The sequence below is a fragment of the Pollicipes pollicipes genome, unplaced genomic scaffold (assembly GCF_011947565.3).
Source record: "Pollicipes pollicipes isolate AB1234 unplaced genomic scaffold, Ppol_2.1 Scaffold_5724;HRSCAF=6776_pilon_pilon_pilon, whole genome shotgun sequence".
In the NCBI taxonomy this organism is placed as follows: domain Eukaryota; kingdom Metazoa; phylum Arthropoda; class Thecostraca; order Pollicipedomorpha; family Pollicipedidae; genus Pollicipes; species Pollicipes pollicipes.
Window position 1 is genome coordinate 50,884,567 of NW_023596746.1, and position 20,706 is coordinate 50,905,272.

General features: G+C 56.7%; 1 protein-coding gene across 1 annotated transcript in view; it reads left to right on the forward strand.

The window, feature by feature from the left end:
* The window catches only part of unc-13 (protein unc13 homolog), a 107,937-nt gene that overhangs the window by 29,181 nt on the left and 58,050 nt on the right, over positions 1-20,706 (forward strand). The window contains 2 exon segments of the mRNA XM_037225852.1: positions 8,660-8,688; positions 19,208-19,298. Of these exon segments, the coding sequence (XP_037081747.1) occupies positions 8,660-8,688; positions 19,208-19,298 (120 nt within the window).

Consider the following 20,706-nt stretch of genomic DNA (forward strand, 5'->3'; position numbering starts at 1 on the left):
CGCATCAACATCCTGGAGACGGAGCTCAAGTACGCGTGGCGCGCGCTGGACATGCTGTCGGACGAGTACGTCAAGATGTGGGAGCGGCTGGAGCGGCTGGAGGCGCTGTTGGGCGAGCAGCAGGCCGTGGTCGGCGACCTCATGCTCAGCTACACCGAGCAGGGCGAGGCGGCGCGCCGCATGCTGGAGGCGCCGCCGGCCGTGTCCATGCCGGGCGAGGAGTTTTACCGCAGCCTGAACGTGGCCTACCGCAGCAACTACCTGGGTCAGATCGCCGAGTCGGACCAGGAGGCTGGCTGGGAGGGCGAGCGTGCCGAACGTTACGGCGACGACGCGGGGCGCGCGCTGGGCGTGGGCGGTGCCTGCTCCTTCCTGGAGACGGCCGACATCGAGGAACTGCACCAGCGGGGCGCCGTCGACCGTGACACGCTCGACAAGTTCCGCGAACTCGACTCGCTGACGCACAAGCTGGCGCAGGACAGCTCCAGTCTGCGCCAGCTGCGCGACTCCCTCATGAGCTCGCCGCGATCATCCCCCAAGAAGGCCAAGAAGGCGGCCAAGCACGGTGACGGACGTGGCGCGCGCGGCGACGAGCGGCCCGGCCGCGACGCCGAGCCCGAGCTGTACGCCGGCGGCTCACGCAGCCGCCCTCCGTCTCGCGTCTCCACCGACGGCAGCCTCACAGATCCGGAGGTGGCCGGCTACCTGGGCGGCGGCGGTCGGCGCGGCCACGAACGGCACGCGCCGTATACGACGTCCGGCGAGGAGACGGCCGGCGAGCGCCGCACGCCGTCGCCGGCTCGTCACGTTAGCGGCGCCTTCGGCGGCGGCCGCGTCAGTCTGCGCACCTCCAGCCCGCACTCAGCCCGGCCGCCGGCGCACCGCAGCGCCAAGTACCAGAAGCGCTCGCCCAAGATGTCGCCCACGTTCCGCGAGGAGGACGTGTACCGACCGGGCTGCGCCGCCTCGCCGCCGCGCAAGTCCAGCAACAACGGCGCCGGCAAGTCTGACTCGGGCTTCTCCTCACTGAGCGTGACCAGCGACCTCAGCTTCCCGAACCTGTCGCCGCACGCACTGTACGCGGCCAGCGACAGCAAGTTTGACCTGCGGGCCTCGGAGGCCGACCAGGGCCAGATATCGTACTCGTCATCGGCACCGGCCGACCCCTTCTCCCTGGCTGCCTCCAGCGTCTCGGAGCTGCGCGAGCCGCGCCGGCCATACCGGGATGGCCCGTCGCCGACCCTGAGCCGGGAGAGAGCGGCCTCCGGCGGGCCGACCGGCGGCGGCGGCCGGCGGGGCGGGGCCGGCGCGTCCGCCGCGCCCTACGGCAGCTCGGCACCCGACGTGCGTTCCCTGGCGAACGAGAAGGGCGCGCCCGTGTACGCGCCGTACCACCACAGCTACAGCTCGCCGTACGAGCGCGCCATTAACGCATACGCCACGTCCGACCTGTCGAAAAACGCCCCGCCCAGTCGCATGAGTGCTGGTATTGATTCAGCGACTGGCCTGCCCCGGCGACAGAAGACGAGCGGCACTGGCGAGCGGGCGGCGCCACCGAGCGGCCGCTCTCACCAGCCGGCCGAGGCGGAGCGGACGGCCGAGTCGCCCGGCTCGGAGCGGACGCGTCGCGACTGCGAGCTGGATGGCACGGCGCACGTGCGAGCAGAGCGGGTCTGCGACGCGCCGCTCCTGCCGCCGCTCGCCACCAGCCGCCAGTCCAACCCAGACGTGTACCTGCTCGGCCGAGCCGGGGCGAGCCTGGGCGGCTGTCTGCCGGAGGAGGCGGACCTGGAGCCGGCGCTGGCGGCGGCGCGGTCTGGCTCGCCGCCGCCGGCTCGGCCGACGGCGCCAGACCCGGTTGGCGCGGCCGCCACTCCAACTGTTGCGCGCTCGGCCGACGACGGCGACACAGCCACCTCTCCGCGACCCGATGATAAATCGATGAACGCAAACAATGAAAAACGGGGCGGCGATCATTCCTTTATGGGAGAACAACAGGCTTCGAATAGCAATGGGATGCGGTCGGCAGCGCGAGAGCGAGCCGGAGGCAGCGCGTTCAGCCCCCGTTCGGCGCCCCAGGGCTGGCGAAACGACCACGACCTGGGCGACTACTCGCCACCGTCAGCCGCCGGTCCGGAGCAGAAGAGCCCGTCGCCGCGGTCCGTGAATCGTGAGCAGGAGTACCGGCCGCCAAAGCCCACCGCTCACGGGCAGGAATACCCAGCGCCACTACCTGTGACTCCAGGGCGAGAGCACGCATTGTCGCAAAGCATCGCCCCGGGGCAGGAGTACTTGCCGCCACGGTCTGCTAATCCAGGGAACGAGCACCTTCTGTCTCAGTCTAGTGCCCCAGGAAAGCGGCACTCGCCTCCCAAATCCGCTGCACCAGGACAGGAAAGCTCTCTGCCAGAATATAACACTACAGAACACGGATACGCACCATCACGCGCGACCATCGCCATCGCCACTCCGGGACAGGAGTACAGGCCGTCACGATCCGCAGAGGAGTACCTGCCGCCATGGTCCACTGCTCCAAAAAGGGAGTACCAACAGCCGCAGTCCACCGCTCCAGAACAGGGACTATCCCCCACCGCGATCCGCGAATCTAGAGCAGGGGCATCCATCGCCTCAATCCACCGCTCTGGAACAGGACTTCCCGCTGTCGCAATCGAGCGCCTCCGACCAAGAGTACCGGGCGCCTCGGAACGCCACCGCAGGGCGCGCCGACGACGCTGAGCGACGTCGTGACGCGCCTTACTACATGTCGAGCCTAACGCAGCCGGCCGAGCCGCCGCCCACCACGGTCGTCGTGTCGACCGGCGGCTTCGTCAGCATTCCGGGCGGCGACTGCGAGGACAAGCGACGCGCGCCGGCAGCTGAGAACGGACCGCGCCCGCCCGGCGGCGGCCGCCAGTCCGGCCCCAAGTCCAGGGTCGACTACAACTCGCTCAATCGCACCCCCAAGGAGCGCAGGAAGAATCTGCGCAGCGCCATGAGCACTGTCTCGCGCTGGCTTCCCGACATGCCCAGCAAACTGCGGCAGCGTTCCAACAGCATGCCCGATGAATTCGGCCCTATGGAGCCGGCCGGGGCTGACACGACGCGCGGAAAGAAGAAGGCGTTCATGAAGACCATGTCAGGCATGCTGCATAAGGCTCGGCGGCGTGGTGCGCACTCCTCCGACTCGTCCGAGGTGTCCGAGGCGTCTGATATCGACGACGAGATGTCGGGCGCCGGATCCCTGCGGCGCGGCGGCAAAACCGTCTCCGAGATGCACCTCCTCGTCCTGAATGAGGCATTCGAGCCGGAAAAACTATTTCCGACCGTGGGCTCGAACAAAAGGCACGAGCCCGAGCTAGGGGACGACATCGTTTTCGCCACAGTGGGTACGGCCAAGCGAAGCAGCTCGTCGGATGACGGGGCGGCGGTACCGGAGTCGCGGTCCGACGCGGAGGCGTCGCGCCCACCCGGCCGCGGAGACAGCGACGACGCGACACCAGCCAACCCCGACGACAGCGTGTTCGAGCCGGAGGGGGCGGCCGCCGTGGGCAGTGCCGCCTGCGCCCCACCGGGCGTGAAGAACCGGTCGCCTCCCACTCCCCCGCCACCGGCCGGCGACAGCGGGGCGCCCGCGGCTGGCGGTTCGTCGCGTGAGTTCGCCGTGTCTCGCGCACTGGCCCGCTACCGCCAGCGGCAGAGCTCGCTGTCGGCCGACGAGAGCAGCGTCGACGCCGCCGAGCCGCCCGGCGCCGTCGAGCCGCCCGGCCGGCAAGCATCGCAGCCTCGTCCGAAAGTTGGCGACGGCTCGCCGCCGCCCACACAAACAGCGGCGCCGGCGGCGCTGGTCCCGGCGGCGGCGGACGGCCTGGCCGGCGTCGAGAAGGCTGCCGGCGACGGGTCACCGGAAACGGCCCCGCCGCCGGAAACACCCGAGCGCGCCATCAACGAAATCACGCTGCAGCGGCTGAAGGAGCAGTTCACGTCGCTCTCCAAGGACTTCCTGGCCGCCGGTCCGGGTACGGCGGCCGCGAGCCCGCGCGCTAACCACTCACGCAACGGACTTTCGCCGCGCTCGCCGCGCCGCGACTTCCCGCTCTACTCGATGGGCAGCACCGACCGGCAGGACTCGGTGGACAGCAACTCGGACAAGTCGGCACGCCAGCTGCTTGGTCTGCCCAACCAGCGCACGTTCTCGGAGGACGACGACAATCGCAGCCTGCGCTCGCTCCGCAGCTCGCGCGTCTCCTCGCGCCGCCAGAGCACCGACGACAGCATCGACTCGGATGACGAGTGGTATCGCCACGAGCTCAAGTATCTGGAGGTGCTGGAGCACGAGCAGCGCATGCACCAGGCGCGCGTGGACGAGGCGTACCCGGCCGAGCCCGACCTGGCCGTGCACAGCCAGATGCACGACGTGCTGGCGCAGCTTGTGCAGACCGTGGCGGAGCGCGAGCGGCGCCGCGCGGCCGAGCAGCGCGCGCGTGACGAGGAGCAGCGCGCGCGCGACGAGGCGGCACGAGGCGAGGCGCGCCGGCACCTGCAGCGCGGCGGCTGCGTGGACCAGCCAGACCGGCGCGGCGAGTGGAGCGCGCCCAACGGCCAGGGTAGCCAGGAGTCGCGCGACGCGCACCTGCTCTCCGTCGACGCCGAGGACGAGCTGAGCACGAGCGTGCGCTCGGCCGAGTCGGCCTTCTTCTCGGCCGACAGCCGGCACAGCTCGTTTCGGCACAGCGAGTCGCAGGAGACGCCGCTACAGGACGACGAGAGCGCGTTCGGCTCGGGCACGAGCGGCGGTCGCGAGCTGGCCGAGCCGCGCCGGCCTGGCGCTGTCAGCCCCACCGCCGAGGAGGAGGAGGAGCACTCGTCGGGCGACACGAGCGGGCCAGACTCGCCGCGCGCGCACAGTTCGGACGAGGAGGCCGAGGCGCCCACCGTCACCTACCAGATCCCGACCATCGTCACCGAGGAGATGGACGACAGGGCGCCAGGGCAACCGACCGAGTCGAGCTCGGCGCAGGCCGGCGACGGCTCGGCCGACGACAAGCTGCCCACCGCCAAGTGGAAGCTGCTCAAGACGCTCAAGGAGCGCCAAGGAGACGATTGCAAGTCCCAGGAGTCCAATCATATCGCGGAGAGTGAGAGGCGGCGGCACAGCGGCGGAACGCGCGGGGCAGCACTCTGACTTGGCTGGCCAACGCTGATCGTACACTCCACTCGGCCCGTCTAACTCGAGTCCGTGCACTCCACCGGCCGGTCTAAATCGAGGTCCGTGCACTCCCACTCGGCGGTCTAACTCGAGTCCTCTGCACTCCACTCTGCCTGGTCTCACTTCAGAGTATGTACACTCCACTCGGCCCGGTCTAACTCGAGTCCGTGCACTCCACTCGGAATGGTCTGCTGATCGTACACTCCCACTCGCATTGATATCTCACTCGAGTCCGGTGCACCTCTTTGACGTTCCTCTAAATCGAGCACCGAAACGAGCACGCTCTGGGTGCCACGGCGTCGATTGGTCGAAGGCGCTTAATAATTTGTGTGCGGCTCGTGCAGGGGAGCCAGGCGTACCGAAGGCGAGCGGTCAGTGTCGCTGGCGACACGCGAGACCGGTCCCCGCACTCTGTCCGGCTCGGCCGCTCTATCCGGCGCCATCGACTGGTCCGAAATGGCGGCCGCGAGACATGGTGCAGGCCTCCAATCACTCCGCACTTCGTCAGCGCCACTCGCTCGCAACTCAAAACCGCCCCGCCCTCGACCTTGGCGAGTGGCCAGTGCGCCACAATCGTCGATGACCACGCCTCGCCGACGATGCAATGCCGTGCCCCGCTTGCGCGGCGTTCGCGGCTGATTCCTCTCCGTTTCCGAAGGCGTCGGTTGTTTTCGCAATGGGCCGTGGCCGCGCCGGAGTTTGAGGCATCGATTACGTGCGGCCGACCTAGATTGGGCGTCGGCCGGCGCGCGGTAGCCGTATTCCCGCTGATCAATACAGCTCACCTGACGGGGACGGGGTCAGGCGGCGCTTCCGCGACCGCGCCGCCCGCTCGCTGACCGCGGTGGCGGGAACGCAGGGACGCGGCGGCGGCGGCGGCACCTCGCCGCGAGCGCGGGCCGGAAGCCAGCGGCAGCGACGGCGCCTCGTCGCCCGGGGATGCTTTCACGTGCCCGGACGCCATCGCTGGACGCTTCCAGTCGCACTCCGCTCCAAATCTGCAATGTGCACACAACAGGAGGGGGACCGCGCCACGTCAAGGGACGCAGCTCGGGCTCTGCGAGACGATCGAACGCCCGCGTGCCGGGGGTTGCGCTTGGTGTAGTTCAGTCACCGCTCTCTCCAGCATGTGTCGTGTTCGTCGTGGAAATGGATGCACCTTGATACTTCAGGCTCAGGGTAAACTTGATTTCCGGCATTGGGTCGTGATGAAAGGGCGTTGCAAACATGCGTTATCAAGTGGCAAAAATAAATACGAATGGCCTGAAGACTGCGGGCCTGGCTCAGTTGTAGAAACTCTCGTCAGCCCAGAGTGAATCTAGCCGGGGATAAACTGTTCATTGCAAACCAAAATATGGACGAGTCCCGCGAGCTGCCCCCCACGGCTCCAAACAGCCAGGCCACCTGGCACGAGGTCCGTCAGGTGACCGCGGTCCGACATTGACCCGTCAGCTGGCGCTAGGTACCGGCCATTCGACCTTGTCCGACGCCCTTCGCTCAGCGGTAGGTGAGACGTGGTGCCGAATGAGAAGAGGAGCTATGTTCAGAATCGCCTCTATACGCGTCTTTTTCTCTCTCTGTGAATCGAAGGCCCAATGCATTGAATGTTGTCTGTTTTTGTCGTTTACACTGAGTTTCATGGTGTTAAACACTTTGCCAACGATGCTACAGCAGTAATGCCCCATTGTTCCCTACACAATACCCTGATGTAGATGCGCGAAAGGCTCCAACAGGGTCTTGCGCAACGCATCATTTACATGCAGGTCGTTTACTGTGTTGCCGGTAACATTCTGGCGCCTCAGTAATGGACCACACAAGAGGCCACCCTCGCGCTCCACGTCCCCCCCCCCCCCCTCCTCTGCTGTGTATCCATCACCACACGCGGCTATAGGAAGTCGATAGTGCTCATTACAATCGGCCGAAGGAAATGCCGACTCATTAGAGCCAAGTGTGCGGTTTCCGCCTGGTCAGAGACGGCGGCTGGGCGGGATCCGGACGGGGCCCTGGCTCGACCCCCGCCGGACCCAGATCATCTCCCGGAGGGGGCGGGGCCCGGCGCGCGGGGCGGCCGCCGGTGACCGAGATACCCCGGGGCGCCGCTGAATGCCGGCCGGCAGGTCAATGAACCGTCCACGGATCGGGGCGGGCCAGCTTTTTTGTGTCTGTTCGGCCCTGAGCTCGTTTGGCAGATGCAAATGCACATGTTTAGGAGCGATGTGGCATGGGATAATGGAGAATGGATGCCCCCCGGAGATGCGCCGTTGGAGTCCTAAGGAATTCACGTACTGGCCTAATCCCTAGTCTGTCCTAGTATATGGTAGCTGCATGCAGCCACACAAGCTTCGAGGGTCGTTAGGCTCATTAGCCATGAATGACGATTTCGGATGAAGGAAAAATCCAGGCTGCAAAACTAGGCCAGCTTTTGAGGCCCGTCGTCGCAGGGTGAGTTGCAAAGAATCTATGCGGGAAAATGCAGCAAGTTTAACGATCCTTGGTTTGATTAATTTAGCGTTCATAATCAACGTCAATGTCATAGCGTGCATTCTCGGCGGTATGCCTGAAGTTTGGCCGACAGCTCGCACCATCCATTACAGTGTGGTGGCGAATAGCGTACACATACCGGCGCAGGAGTAGCGACCCCTGCTGACCCAGGACTAGCCACATACGAGTCGCCGTGCACAATCGATAATGCATTGTGCAGAAGCTTGGTTTGGCCACCATACCCGCGGCTAGCTGTCATGTCAAGCTTACAACAATCTATTTGAACTGAGATGTCTTGCTTTCTTGCCATAAACTGTTATATTTTGTTATCCCTATCAATGCGCCTCGGCTCGGCAAGATGCGGTATTCGACTTTCCTTTTGGTTACGCAACAATGATACAGTTTGGTTTACGAATGATGACACACCTACCTGTTTTACTTACATACTTTTGTATTTTACTACCTTTTTACTGACAGCACCAATTGTTCAAAAAAGCTATACCTTTTGCGAAGGTGGTCGTCAATACGTACTCGGACGATAAATATATTTGTGTCTTAGTGTGTTGTGTGTGGTCGTAGTGCTGTAGTTACCTTGACAGGAAACAACTTTTAATTATGGTGTTCCTCATCTAGGCAGGAAACGCACAGTGTCATTCAAACTTCTCTTCAAAAAAACACCTTATTCGGAAAAAAATAACGAAAAGCATTAAGATAATGACGAACGCATATTTAATCGGCACCGGCTGCTTTGATCATACGCTATATGTGCTTCTCACATCGTCGTTGCTCTGGGGTTTTAGGGATGCGGCAAATGCATAGGTTATCTGCGCCCTCCTCACACCAGAAATCACATTGACTTGGACTTAGTCGGACCCTTCTACGCTTACCCAGTGTTCATGTTCCTGCTTTCATGTGTGCCGCTTGTCTGATTTGTCGGCCCGACTAACGCTGCGTTCTCCTTGCTTTCTGCAGCCGGCGGGAGGTGACCACAGCAGGAATGGGTAAGTAGCACCCACGCCAGCGGCTGACCTTCGCTGCGTCAGCGCCTCACCTCCGCCGATGGTGGAGGTGCGGTGCGGATGTCCGGAGTGCCGGTACAGGGATATGGGCCCGCCAAAACTTTATGTCTGGGGCTACAAACACCAACGATCGCAGCCGTTTCTTTCGGATTGCTGTCGTACCCACATTTATTATTTGTTAGTCGTTCAGTCTCACGATTGCACTTTGTTTACACAGTTTTGCCTTCCACATGGGTACTACGGCCGTCTGATAACCGGCGTACCTTTTTTCGATTCAGTATTGGACCGCGGCGCATACGGCCAGGTGTGAGTCGCTGCATGTGGCTGCCCTCAGGGAAAAGGAAAGAACCGGGGGCACTTGTGCCGCTGTTCTTCATCGTTTTGTGAAATTGATGATAAGGGAAACAAAATCCTTTTGCTCTTCTAGAAACCGTATAGATGAAAACCGTTCGGCGGTCCCTGACTCTTTCAACATTGCTGTACAGGATTTCAAACCATGCTGTTCCCTTGCGATTAGCCGGCTCATGCCCGGAACGACGCATGCGTAGTAACAGCCGGCTCTGTTGTGCGTGAGATGATGCAACCGCTCTAGTGTCTTTTTACACTACCCAAGCAGTGACCAAGTTTTTGCAAATGGAAAACAAAATGGTTACACATGATCACCTCTTTAAGATGCCACATATCGCACGCGTGGTTGTTTATCTGAACGGCAGGGACCCATTTTAAAGGGGGCGTTGGGTGGGGGTGCGGTAGGGGGGGGGGGGCAGCGCTGCCCCGCACCGAACGAGTTGCATTTAAATTTTCCGGGCGTAAATCGGTTTGTAAATGTTTACTAGCATTGCGAACCCCTTTGCTACCACGAGGAAACGTGATTATTTCCTGTGTTTAGCTGCTGAGTCAGCCCGAGAGCGGAACTAACTCCGTTGTCGCTCCGGTGATGGCTAGATATGTACCGCCCCCTTGCTGTCTCAACTTACGGAACAAAACTATTCAAAAGGACCTACAAAATCCCACAAAGTGACCTTCGAAAATGGAAAAACGCTTTTGTGCATGCACTTGATCCCTTAGGCAGAGACAATTTTTCGATGGGATTTAGTTATATTCATGCGTAGAAGCTCTCGGCGCCTATAACATACCCCATCGAATCTGCTAGAAGACTTGGAAGGGCCGCGAGGCAGTAAGACATCCAGCCCTGAAAGGTAACATTTTCTCATTATGCAAATTTATCATATGTAGCTTATAAGCCCAAAGAATCTTTAAGCACGTGTTGATTTAAGTCTCATTTGATTTCGGGACTGGGTTTCTAAGCTGCAAAGGGGTGAGTCTGGAAAGAACGCTAAGATTCCTTCGAGACCTAGAGGCTACCGAGAGAGGAGAAAATCTCTGGATTACCCTGGACACCAAGATGCCGATGTCGCGGCCAACAGATGCGTAATCAAGAGTCACGAGTGAGTCACTGCCAAGGAAACTGCAGGAGTTTTCAACACCACCTTGTTAACTTCGTCCAGCATATGTGATGTAATGTCATGCCTCCTAAATTTTAGTATCCTCATTGCTTCGTTAAGTAAATTGGGATTTGAATTCTAGATCATTGTCACCTTGCGTTACAAAATTGAACATTATGGCATCAAGTAGTGACCAATAGCAATTGATTAAGTTCATGCGCCAGCTTTTGTATATGTGTTAATATGCATTGGGGTTAAAAAACGGAAAAACAGACGAAGCATCGAGACGGAAGGGGGAAATGATATAAAACATCCGTAGTGCCTTGTTTAATAGCTGCAGAAAAAAATGAATCCTCGCAACAGCACAGCGCAAACACGCGCCCAAAACCTAAGTGTAGGTATAGCGTTCATGGCTCTATTCTGTCGATGGCACATGACAGAAATATCAGCTGTGCGCACATCTTTCTTCATGCAGATGTGCGCACAGCATGTGCAGTGACAGGGCGCCCTGGCATGTCCCTGCTAGGATGGTCTCCACTCTCCCGTCACTCTTTCATCTCACGAGTAGGCTTTTCAGTTGCTTTCGTACACTGGTCCCTTCAAGCATCCGACAGACAAAAATTACCCGGAACAAAGTCCGTGGAATATGAAGACGGCTCGCATCAAAGCGCCGGTACATGACATGTCTTGGGTCTCGAAGTGTGTTGCAAGAAACTCGCAGGTCTCCTTGGCTGTGTTTGATGATGTCTGATCACACTGAATGCCCGTCTAGCTTCCATACACTTCTATTCTGTCCCGCATCAGTCGCAGGTCCAGTCGTTTCCCCGATTCCCCTTGACGTTTGCGTTTCCCACTCACTTGTTCTCCAGATGAAAACGATATTCTGTTCAGGTGGGCTACGGGCATGTTATTTGTCGACTACCATGGACGGACGTTTTTGTCTATGGTGGTGAAAGTCGTATCGTGCAAATTAAATCATGTCTATAACTGGTTATTCGCACATTTTAGTGGCTTACGTGGTAGTAGCACATTTAGGTAGTAGCACATTTAGTGGCTTACACACATTGAATGGAACGTAACTAGCAACAACGATGCGTTTTATGTAAACAGAGCGCTAAAAGCTGCTCCCCCCCCCCCCCGTCCCACAGACCGTCCGCCCGTCCGGCCGTTCGCTGCCTTACTTAAAACGTCGGCCCCATTTTCTGGAGCAGGTTGTTTGTTCACGTAGCACTGCTTACATATGCGTGCTTATGTTAAATCCAAAACACGGCATATCCATTGCAACATAAAGCTAACAACCAAGAAGGCCGTCATAACACCCAAAATCATACGCTGAAACCTTATGCTTAAATGTAACACGAAGCCCAGTCGCAAAGCATCGCTACTATTGCCACGGTACGGTGCACTAGCCATCCATAGCACGTCTGCGGAGCAGGGCATGGTCACAGGCGGGCGGCGGGCGGCGAGGCGCGCCGTCGGCGCTGGCCGCCGCGCCGCCCGGTTTACCTGGCCCCGGCAGTGTCGACCGCCACCGGGCAGGCTGCATCGATCCGGGCTGCACGTGCCGTGTCCCCGGGGCACTGCGTCGCCGCCGCCGCCGCCGCCGCCGCTGCCGCTGCCAGAGCGCCGTGCCGGAACGAGCGGGCACGGCTGCAGGGGTCGGGGCAGGGGCCGCCGGGCCAGGCCCAGCGCCCCCGGGGCCCCACCACGAAAACATTTTGATCTCACCCCAGCAGTACACTTGTGTGGCAAGCGTACCCTACACATGTTGACACCCTGTAGGAGAATAAAAGGGTAGGGACTGAATTTACTCCTTGGTAAAGATAAAACTCAGATCAACTTTGAACGAGCGGCCGCCAAGCAGGATAACCGACAGATCCGCTGAGGGGCTTTGGGAGTGAACTCATCCTGCTCCCAGCCTCAGACGGCTGGGAGCAGGCGCTCCGGTTCCGAGCACCCTCAGACGGTTCGGGGCAGGCCCTCCGGCTCCGAGCACCCTCAGACGGTTGGGGCAGGCCCTCCGGCTCCGAGCACCCTCAGACGGTTGGGGCAGGCCCTCCGGCTCCGAGCACCCTGGCTGGCGACTGATTCAACTGCCGAGCCTCAGATGGCTGGGAGCGGGCGCTCTGGCTCCGAGCGCCCTCAGACGGTTGGGGACAGGCCCTCCGGCTCCGAGCACCCTGGCTGGCGACTGATTCGACTGCCGAGCCTCAGATGGCTGGGAGCAGGCGTTCTGGCTCCGAGCATCCTCAGACGGCTGGGGACAGACCCTCCGGCTCCGAGCACCCTGGCTGACGACTGATTCGACTGCCGAGCCTCAGATGGCTGGGAGCGGGCGCTCTGGCTCCGAGCACCCTCAGACGGTTGGGAGCAGGCCCTCCGGCTCCGAACACGCTGGCTGACGACTGATCCGACTGCCGAGCCTCAGATGGCTGGGAGCAGGCGCTCCGGCTCCCAGCAGGCTGGCTGGCGGCTGGCTGGGGCGAGCCTCAGACGGCTGGGAGCAGGCTCTCCGGCTCCCAGCAGGCTGGCTGGCAGCTGGCTGGGGCGAGCCTCAGACGGCTGGGAGCAGGCGCTCAGCCTGCCAGCAGACCGGCTGGCGGCTGGCTGCGGGTGAGCAGCAGTGTTCGAGTTGGTGCCCCGAGACCCTCGCCAATCGCCCGCAGCACGTCAAGGGAGCGTTCTGACCAGCATCTGGGCTCCAGAACAGACTGTCGGGGACGGTCCGGAACGGACCGGGACGGACCGGCTTGCATCGGCCTGAAACGCCGACATACCCCGAGTCATGTTCGAAACTCTTGAGAACAAAAACAATCGTGCCTTCGTGGGTCTTGTGCTCGGCATAATGCTCGCCGTCCGCACACGAAACAATGGTCCCATATGTATCGACGTACGGCGACCTTTTGTGGCCGATGGGAAGACTGAGAACGCTTGACCGGTGGCTGCCCGGCGTCCAGTCAAGTGCCACACGAGCATGCGTCGCTGTTGTCGACGTCACCACCGGAGGGCACTCTCATTGCGCCTCGACGCTGGCCTTAATTTGTGCAGCTCTGAGCTCTCCATCTTCTTTAACCCATCGCGTTCGAAATGATCCGAAAGGACGGAAGAGCTAAATGCGATTGCAAGACAACAAAAAGTTAGACCAAGTTCGGGCTTTCCGCTTGAACGCATCGTCAGCAAAGGCAATTCGTTCCACTGTTTGCGCGAGCCGACAATTCAGGTCACATAAATTAGCTCGCAGCCTCCGGTAACAACACGGTTCTAACGTTTCATCACCGTTCTTCCAGCTTGTAATCAGGAGTGCTGCATCTGGAACAGCTTCAGAGTTGTGCACAATGTCGTGTAAGTCCTTGGGCGTAAAATCCACCGAACTGCCTGCAGATGCAGTCACGTGCCGCCGCTAAACAACTCGAACACTCCCAGGGGCACAGACAGGTGCGAAATGTGAACGATAACTTTAACACCCGCCCGGGTGGCCGGCTAGATACCTTTCGCTCGGTTGGGGGTCACTTTGACCCCCGAGATCTCAAGAACTTAGAAAGCTAGAGACACCAAATTTACAGGATGTGTTGACCTGTACGTGAACTTACTTAAGTCAAAGTTTCGAGTTCCTAGGTCATGACCTTTTGGTTAAAAAAGGTCAAACAAGGTCAAGTTCCAGGTTGGTCTCAAAAGTTACCCCAGAACCTAGATAACAGTTTCTAAGCAAAAGGTCACCTTCTCATTCAAGGTCAGTGACCTTGTTTGACCTTTTGAAAGTCAAGGTGACCAAAAATCATGCAAGATTGCTTTGAGTTTTGCATTTGACTAAGCAACCAGGATTACGATAGGCGGTATGTTCCTAAAACAAAATGTTGACCTGGGCCATTTCAGGTCAATGACCTATTCTGACTTGTAAAAAGTCCATGGAAGATGTGTAATGCGGTTCCTGCCGTCAATAAATTCGAGGTGAGCATCAGAAACTATCCCATTGCAAATCCTAGGGTAAAATAACAGGTTGGTTTTGACCTTGGTCTGACCTTTGTACCTGACCCTAGGTCAACGCAATTTGCTCATTCAATATTGGTGTTGCCTAACAAAGCACCTCAGAGATGTATGGCTTTATATAACACTCAGTTGTTGCATCAGATTGAACGATCCCCTAGAAATTGACTTCGCCGAAACCATGGCCTGACTTTGACCTGCGATAGGTCAGCGACCTTGCAAGATACATCTAAATTTTCATGCCAAACGATTTGCTGTTTAATTGTCTACAGCCATGCAAAATTTGGTACGGCTACGCCGCGTCGTTCGGAAACTATTCTGGAAAAACCTTTGGGGGGCAATTTGACCCCCGCCCCCAACTGAGCGCGTGTTAACAATCTACCTCTCGCCAGTGTTGCGGTGTGAGGCATTCATGTATAATTAACCGCCGTCGTAGTGTTACAGAGCAGTGAGCCGAATTCTGGCTGTAAAAGTAAAAATACGTTCGTTATTCTGCATTCACATAATTTCGATGGTGACTTTTAGGAACATGTTCAGATTTTCTCCTCATTCCAGAGCATATCACTTAAGATAGTTTTTAGTGGGTCCATTCCTTACAGCACGCGGAAAGATCTGACAGAACAAGAGGAAAACGGTCAATTCGAGCGATTCATTCAAGGCACAGTTACTGACCAACTCTCCGGGCGCGCTTCAGTATGTCTCAACGTCACATGAACAGCAATGACATGGAGTGCGAACGTATCTCAAAAAGGGCACGTTTATGGCACAAGTACACCATTGAAGAGTGCCTCAATTTTTTGCCACAATAAGCAGTCTTAATGTACAGCCAGGGAATATCATGGAACTGATTTAGCGCATTTCGGTGAGATTATTCTAGTGAGACTTTGCAGACACAAAAAGCAAAGAGCGGCAAAAGGATTAGAAACACAAAGATGAACTGACATCATACCTAAGAACTTTTACAGGAGGTTTCACTGTATTGGCCCCGGGGCTTTCCACGCAATGCGGGAAACCATGATATATGTCCAATGTGGATGCCTGCCTTAGACCCGTGCACTGTCCTCCATCTTCGACTAGCTTTCTTTTGTAGAATGGGCATTTAATGCCCGAGACGCGACGACATTTCATACGTGATTTGACGAAATAGGCAATTTCGTCAATTTGGTTCCAAACTGACCAAATGTAGCTGGCGGACACGTGCTGATCCTTGGACTGAATGACGCCCGCTGATCCCAGATCCCCGGAGATCGGTAAAATTCACGGTGGGGGGAATTGTTGCAATTGCGCAGATCTGCCAGAAACTTGACGCAGACAGACAGCCGACCATTGGTCAGCAGCTGACCAATCACAGATCACTTCCGTCTCGAACCAGGACAGCAGCCGCCGCTGGCCGGCTCCAAGCAGCGCGTCGGTTTTCTGTCGTTAACTGCCAAAGGTCGAAAATTGTGATAACTCAGCAGCTCCGGTTGGCGACAGATTGTTCAAACGTCCAACGACCAATGCTGGACGACTTCGGCGAAGATGTAGGGTTAACGGATCAAGTTGAACGTTGGTCTCAAGCTGTTGTATTCGCATTTAACAATGGATCCGACTTATCCCAAACTGAGCATATATTTCTGCCTCCTTTTTGGAGAAACGTTTCAAAAAGCAAGGTACCATAACAAAAACGCAGCTCGTTTCATTCTGGTAGGCGCCACACCAGGGCATTTTAGACCTCTGCCTCTGTGCACGGATGGTCATTACCAGTCGGGAGTCATGCGGAGGCGAGAAACGGTTACCAGGCAACACACTGAAATGCTGCGCGGTGATTGGCGGTTGCAAGTGGATCCCACCATTGTATTTGCGGCGTGCGCGCGTGCTGGACGGTTGTAGTCATATGACGGCTGGATCAGGGTAGAAGTCAACGACTGAATGCACGCTGCTGAGACCACCGTGTTTTGTGTTTCTTCTTAGATGGGGAGGGGGTTAGACGGAAGGTGTCCTGTCTTCCTAACGATCAAAATAATTTATATTTCCACCAAATGGGGCCTTAAGGGGCGGGACTAAACTGAAAGCTAGTAGAGGAGACGAATTCCGAATGGGGTGCCAGTTATCTGAAAGCCAAGGCTGAAAGGCAAAAGGCATCCTTTTACTGTCTTACCGTATGACTTTGCTGGCCCTCCTATGGACACCCCAGAGCGCACGCTAAATGAATCCTGTGTTTTTGTCTCTTTTCCACCAAGCTGCCAAGTTGACCGCTAACAGAGTGCTCGGCATTGTCCATGACGAGGATATTTACAAGCATTTCCACTTGATTTAATTTCACTATTTGCACATTTTTACTGTATGTTTCCACACTTACACTGTATACTTCCACTAAATTTCACGTGTAATTATCATTCTTGCCTGCATGCTAGGAACGATCCACCTCAAGTATCAACTCAACAAACACTTCTTTCAGGACTTAGACAGTAACGAGGAAAATTGTACAAGTATTTACGCCTCATTCATTTCCACTATTTCCACACTTCCTCTGTATATTTCCACCTTTACACTGCATTAATCAAGCAATCTATACTGTCGTAAGCGCTTCTGCCTACATACTAGGTACGGTCCACCTCAATATCAACTTTACGAATGCTTCTTTCAGGATGAAAGTCCAGTTTCTGTACTAACGGCGTTGCTGCACACTTGCATGTTGCTGCATGTTGGGATGGTTTGCCACGAGAATTACATTAAACAAAACTTTCTTTCGCGTTTCTTGCCACTACAGGGTTTTAAGATCCTGGCGCCCAAACTTCACCTCCGCTCAAGCATGAAGGTACCACATCTCGGTAATTCCCATCAATACGATGCTGTAATATTTCATTATCTCATTATCATTTATCTTACAGCTCATCACGTAGCGATGAGGGTCAGTCACCTTCTGTAATTACCCTGCAATTATTTTACAATACGTGCGAATCATATGAATAAAAAGTGCCCCTTTAATGTCATTTGACAGGACAGGTGAAGCTTGGTGTGTGTCTTGCAACGCGGTCCCCGCCACCAACAGAACCAACGTTGCCTCCGTCAAGCCAGTTTCGCCGCGGAGTTAGCCCATGCGGCCGGGAGTCCGCGCCATAAGAGCCCGCCGGGGGCGGGGCGCGGGGGGAGGGCACAACGGCAGCGGCACAGCGTTAATGAATGGCCAACTCCGGCCGGCACAATGCCGCCGGCAGCTGAGCAAATGGCTCGTGCGGCCGGCGCCATCAGCGGCCGGCTGGCGGCGCCGCGCGCGCCGGAGTGATGCGCTGATGGAGTGGATGTCGGCCGGAGCTGAAGCCATCAGCGGCTGTCGTTTGGCGAGCTGCGGGCCGCCTGTTGACAGACGCGCCGGACGGCCGGCGGCGGGCGGGGCGGGGCGGGGCTCGAGGCGGCGCCGCTCGCTCGAATGCGTCGCCGGTCGTTCGTCGCTCGCGAGCCGCGCCCACCGGTTGCACGAGGATCATGGTTGAGCGGCGCTGATTAGAGGAGCCGCCGGCACCGACGGCCGGGCGACGCCGACCGCCCGACCGCTAACGCGCCGTTACACGCCCACGCCGCCAGACCGGTGGCGCTACAAGCTGCGGGAGGCGGCGACTCGGCGTGCGTTGGAGCTTGTTGTGAGGAGATGGAAATCAGTGTCCGCCGGGGCTGAAAATGATGCATTATGAAGCAAAACCTCCGAGCGGGCTACTCAGGACCGCTTCGTTACAGCGCTCGACTCTTGGCCTACATCGGTGACTACAGTACCTGACGCAGAGATAGTTTTGGGGTGCACAACGCTGTCCAATGTGTGAAAGCTTGATGTTATCAGGAGGTCATAATATGGGCCCCAGCTGCAGTTGCCCTTCCGTTTCCATGCAAAGAAAACTTAGATTTTTACTTGCTAGCTGACCCGCTATACCATCCATGAACACGTGATCAAGAGTGCCCACCCTTATCCACTGTGGTGCGTGGAACCGCATATTGACATCCGGACCGGGAACTGATTATGGTATACTGCATGGCTACATGCTATGTAACTATCTTTATGTACTAGCGTACAAGTCAAATGTTGCCAGGCCACCGCACTTAACGCTAAAATGTGAAATGTACTGAATAAACTAAAAAACATTGGCAACACAAAAAGGCGGTCAGTTCCCAGGTTAACTGCGCCGACACGCAAATGAACGGAAGTACGTGAAAGCTGCAAATAGTTTGTGCCCAGTATGGAGACTGCAACACCATTGACGAAGTTACCAAAGTCATTCCAGTGGCTCCAGAATGACCTTAAAAGGGATGTTTCACATTTTGGAGATATTGCAGCAAGCATCAGGTATGATAGAAGAAGCTCACTTATACCTCACTTTTTATACTTTCAAGTAGAAAGGCTGCTCTAGACAACACAATTTCTCTGTTGAGTGCACACGCTCCTCGATACGTGGTTGTTTGACTGCGCCATCGTACCTCGCATAACATTGACTGAGAGCCAATGGGCGGCCGTTATATCTGGAAGTTATGCTCACGAACGCCAGATATGCACCACTCGACAATTATATTTGTCTTGGCGTCAAGCGCCGCATGGCTTATGGAATGGCAGGAGTTGAATGACGTTATTATGACGTCATGAATGCTAACGTCAACTGGAAGTACTCTCTCTGAAAAAGTCGTCTCATCTTCGCTGGCGTGTAGCTTAGAAGCCAGAGGGGGTTAAGTCTTGAGAAGGACAGGGCTGTGAGCTGCACCGAATAATCTCAAGATGTCTGGTTCAGTTCAATACCCCGTGGAAATGTGAAACACTCTTCTTAAGTTTGGTTAAGATCAACTTTCGGGCCAGGAAATGTGCGCTGTTGAAATATTGAACGGCCGAGTTTCAGCGTGCTCGTGCGAGACACTTGATGTGAAAGCTTTAAGATTGCACTGTCCGGGGGTTACAAGTATTGAACACTTTGTCGAATTCAGATTATAATTTTGAGCTCAAGTTCGCGATAGCGACCGTTCGCTGCGGGGTATGCTTTCCGAAATATTGCACTACCCATTGTCTGGCGCTGGCAGCCGTCTCAGCACCGCGGTGGTTTTGCTGCCGACAGGTTCTCCAGCGACAACCCGTTCTACAGCAACATCGACAGCATGCCCGACATTCGGCCGCGCCGAAAGTCGATCCCCCTGGTGTCGGAGCTGGTGAGTCAGACCCGGCCGCTCCCCGGGGAGGGGACCCCAGACCCGGTACCTCCCTGCCGCCATCTCATTACCACGCCCCTGGGGCGGTGCTCAGGGGTATTGGTCGGCATGCCCCCGCCCCCCTCCTCTGAGCCTTGGGAGGAGGATGAGAGGGAGGGGGCGCTGGAGGCTAGCATGTTTGCTGCAGCCACACGTGAAACGTACTTGTTCAGCTTTTGTGTGGCGTCATTCACGGAGTTTAGACTTAAAGATAATTGCCAATTTGTTTAGGCATAAATGCAATTGTACACATACGTTACTAAATTATGCATGCCTGATTTCGACCAGAAAGCCTGAATTCAAAACCCTTTCTTCAAAATCTTATTTGCTTTTCACATACTTATTTTGCAAAATTATTCTGTCGGACTCTGTTACCCATCATCATAGTATAGTTTCTTCAATAAGGCTTTGTAAACTTGTTGGGTGATAACCTTGTGCTCAACGGCTGAATGTTCAGAGCAATCATACTTGGCTTCTGGCCTTCATGAGTTTCGAACACGCATACACAAGCACGCCTGACCCGTGAACGTATGGGCGTACTTGTGCACGTGTGTTTCAAGCCTATGAGGCTAAGAGCTGAGCATGTTCTACATCTGTGGGCCATTTGGAACGTTCAATCGTTAAGTATCAGGCCATCACTAATCAGATTTGAGTGTATCGCTATTATCTGCTCTCCCCTTATGATCGCAAGAGCTAGTTTGTTTTTATCTATATGCGGTCGTATTTGTAAGCGTATTCGTAATTGTAAGCAACGACCTGCGCCCATGACAAGAAATTTTGCATGGCTCTGAAAATATTATCTCTGCCGTTTTGACATCATTTCATGTAACATATTTATATTTAGAGACGTGTGCAATGTAAATGGATATTGGACATATGACCGATGACTTCTTTATGTGTGCATGTGTAAAAAACAGCTGTTTAAATTTACTTACTTGAATACTTGATACACATGCATCTGTAAGAATCATAGTGTGAGTGGTAACTCACTTCCAGTGCTCATCTGCCCCAATGGCTCTGTGTCAGCTGTCACTAAAACACACGCATGGCTCACCAAGTGCAACATGGCTACTCACCGTCTTACAACAGTAGAAGCAGTCTGAGTGTCCACCACAGCCCATTGACTGTATCTAGCTGTGTTCAGCCCCAGCCAGCATATGTCGCCTCTTCTTTCTGAGCTGGCCTAGCCGGGCGCGATTGTCCTGTGACGCTGTGCAAGCGCCGCTGTACCGCTCCATCGTGGACATACGACTGTCGATCTTGGCGCGTGACGTCATCGCCGCGGGTTACGGCGCCGGCCGCCCCGCGGCCCCTTCGTGTATACTGGCTACTGGTAGCAGCTCTGTAATCCACTTTATCTCGCTCCTTT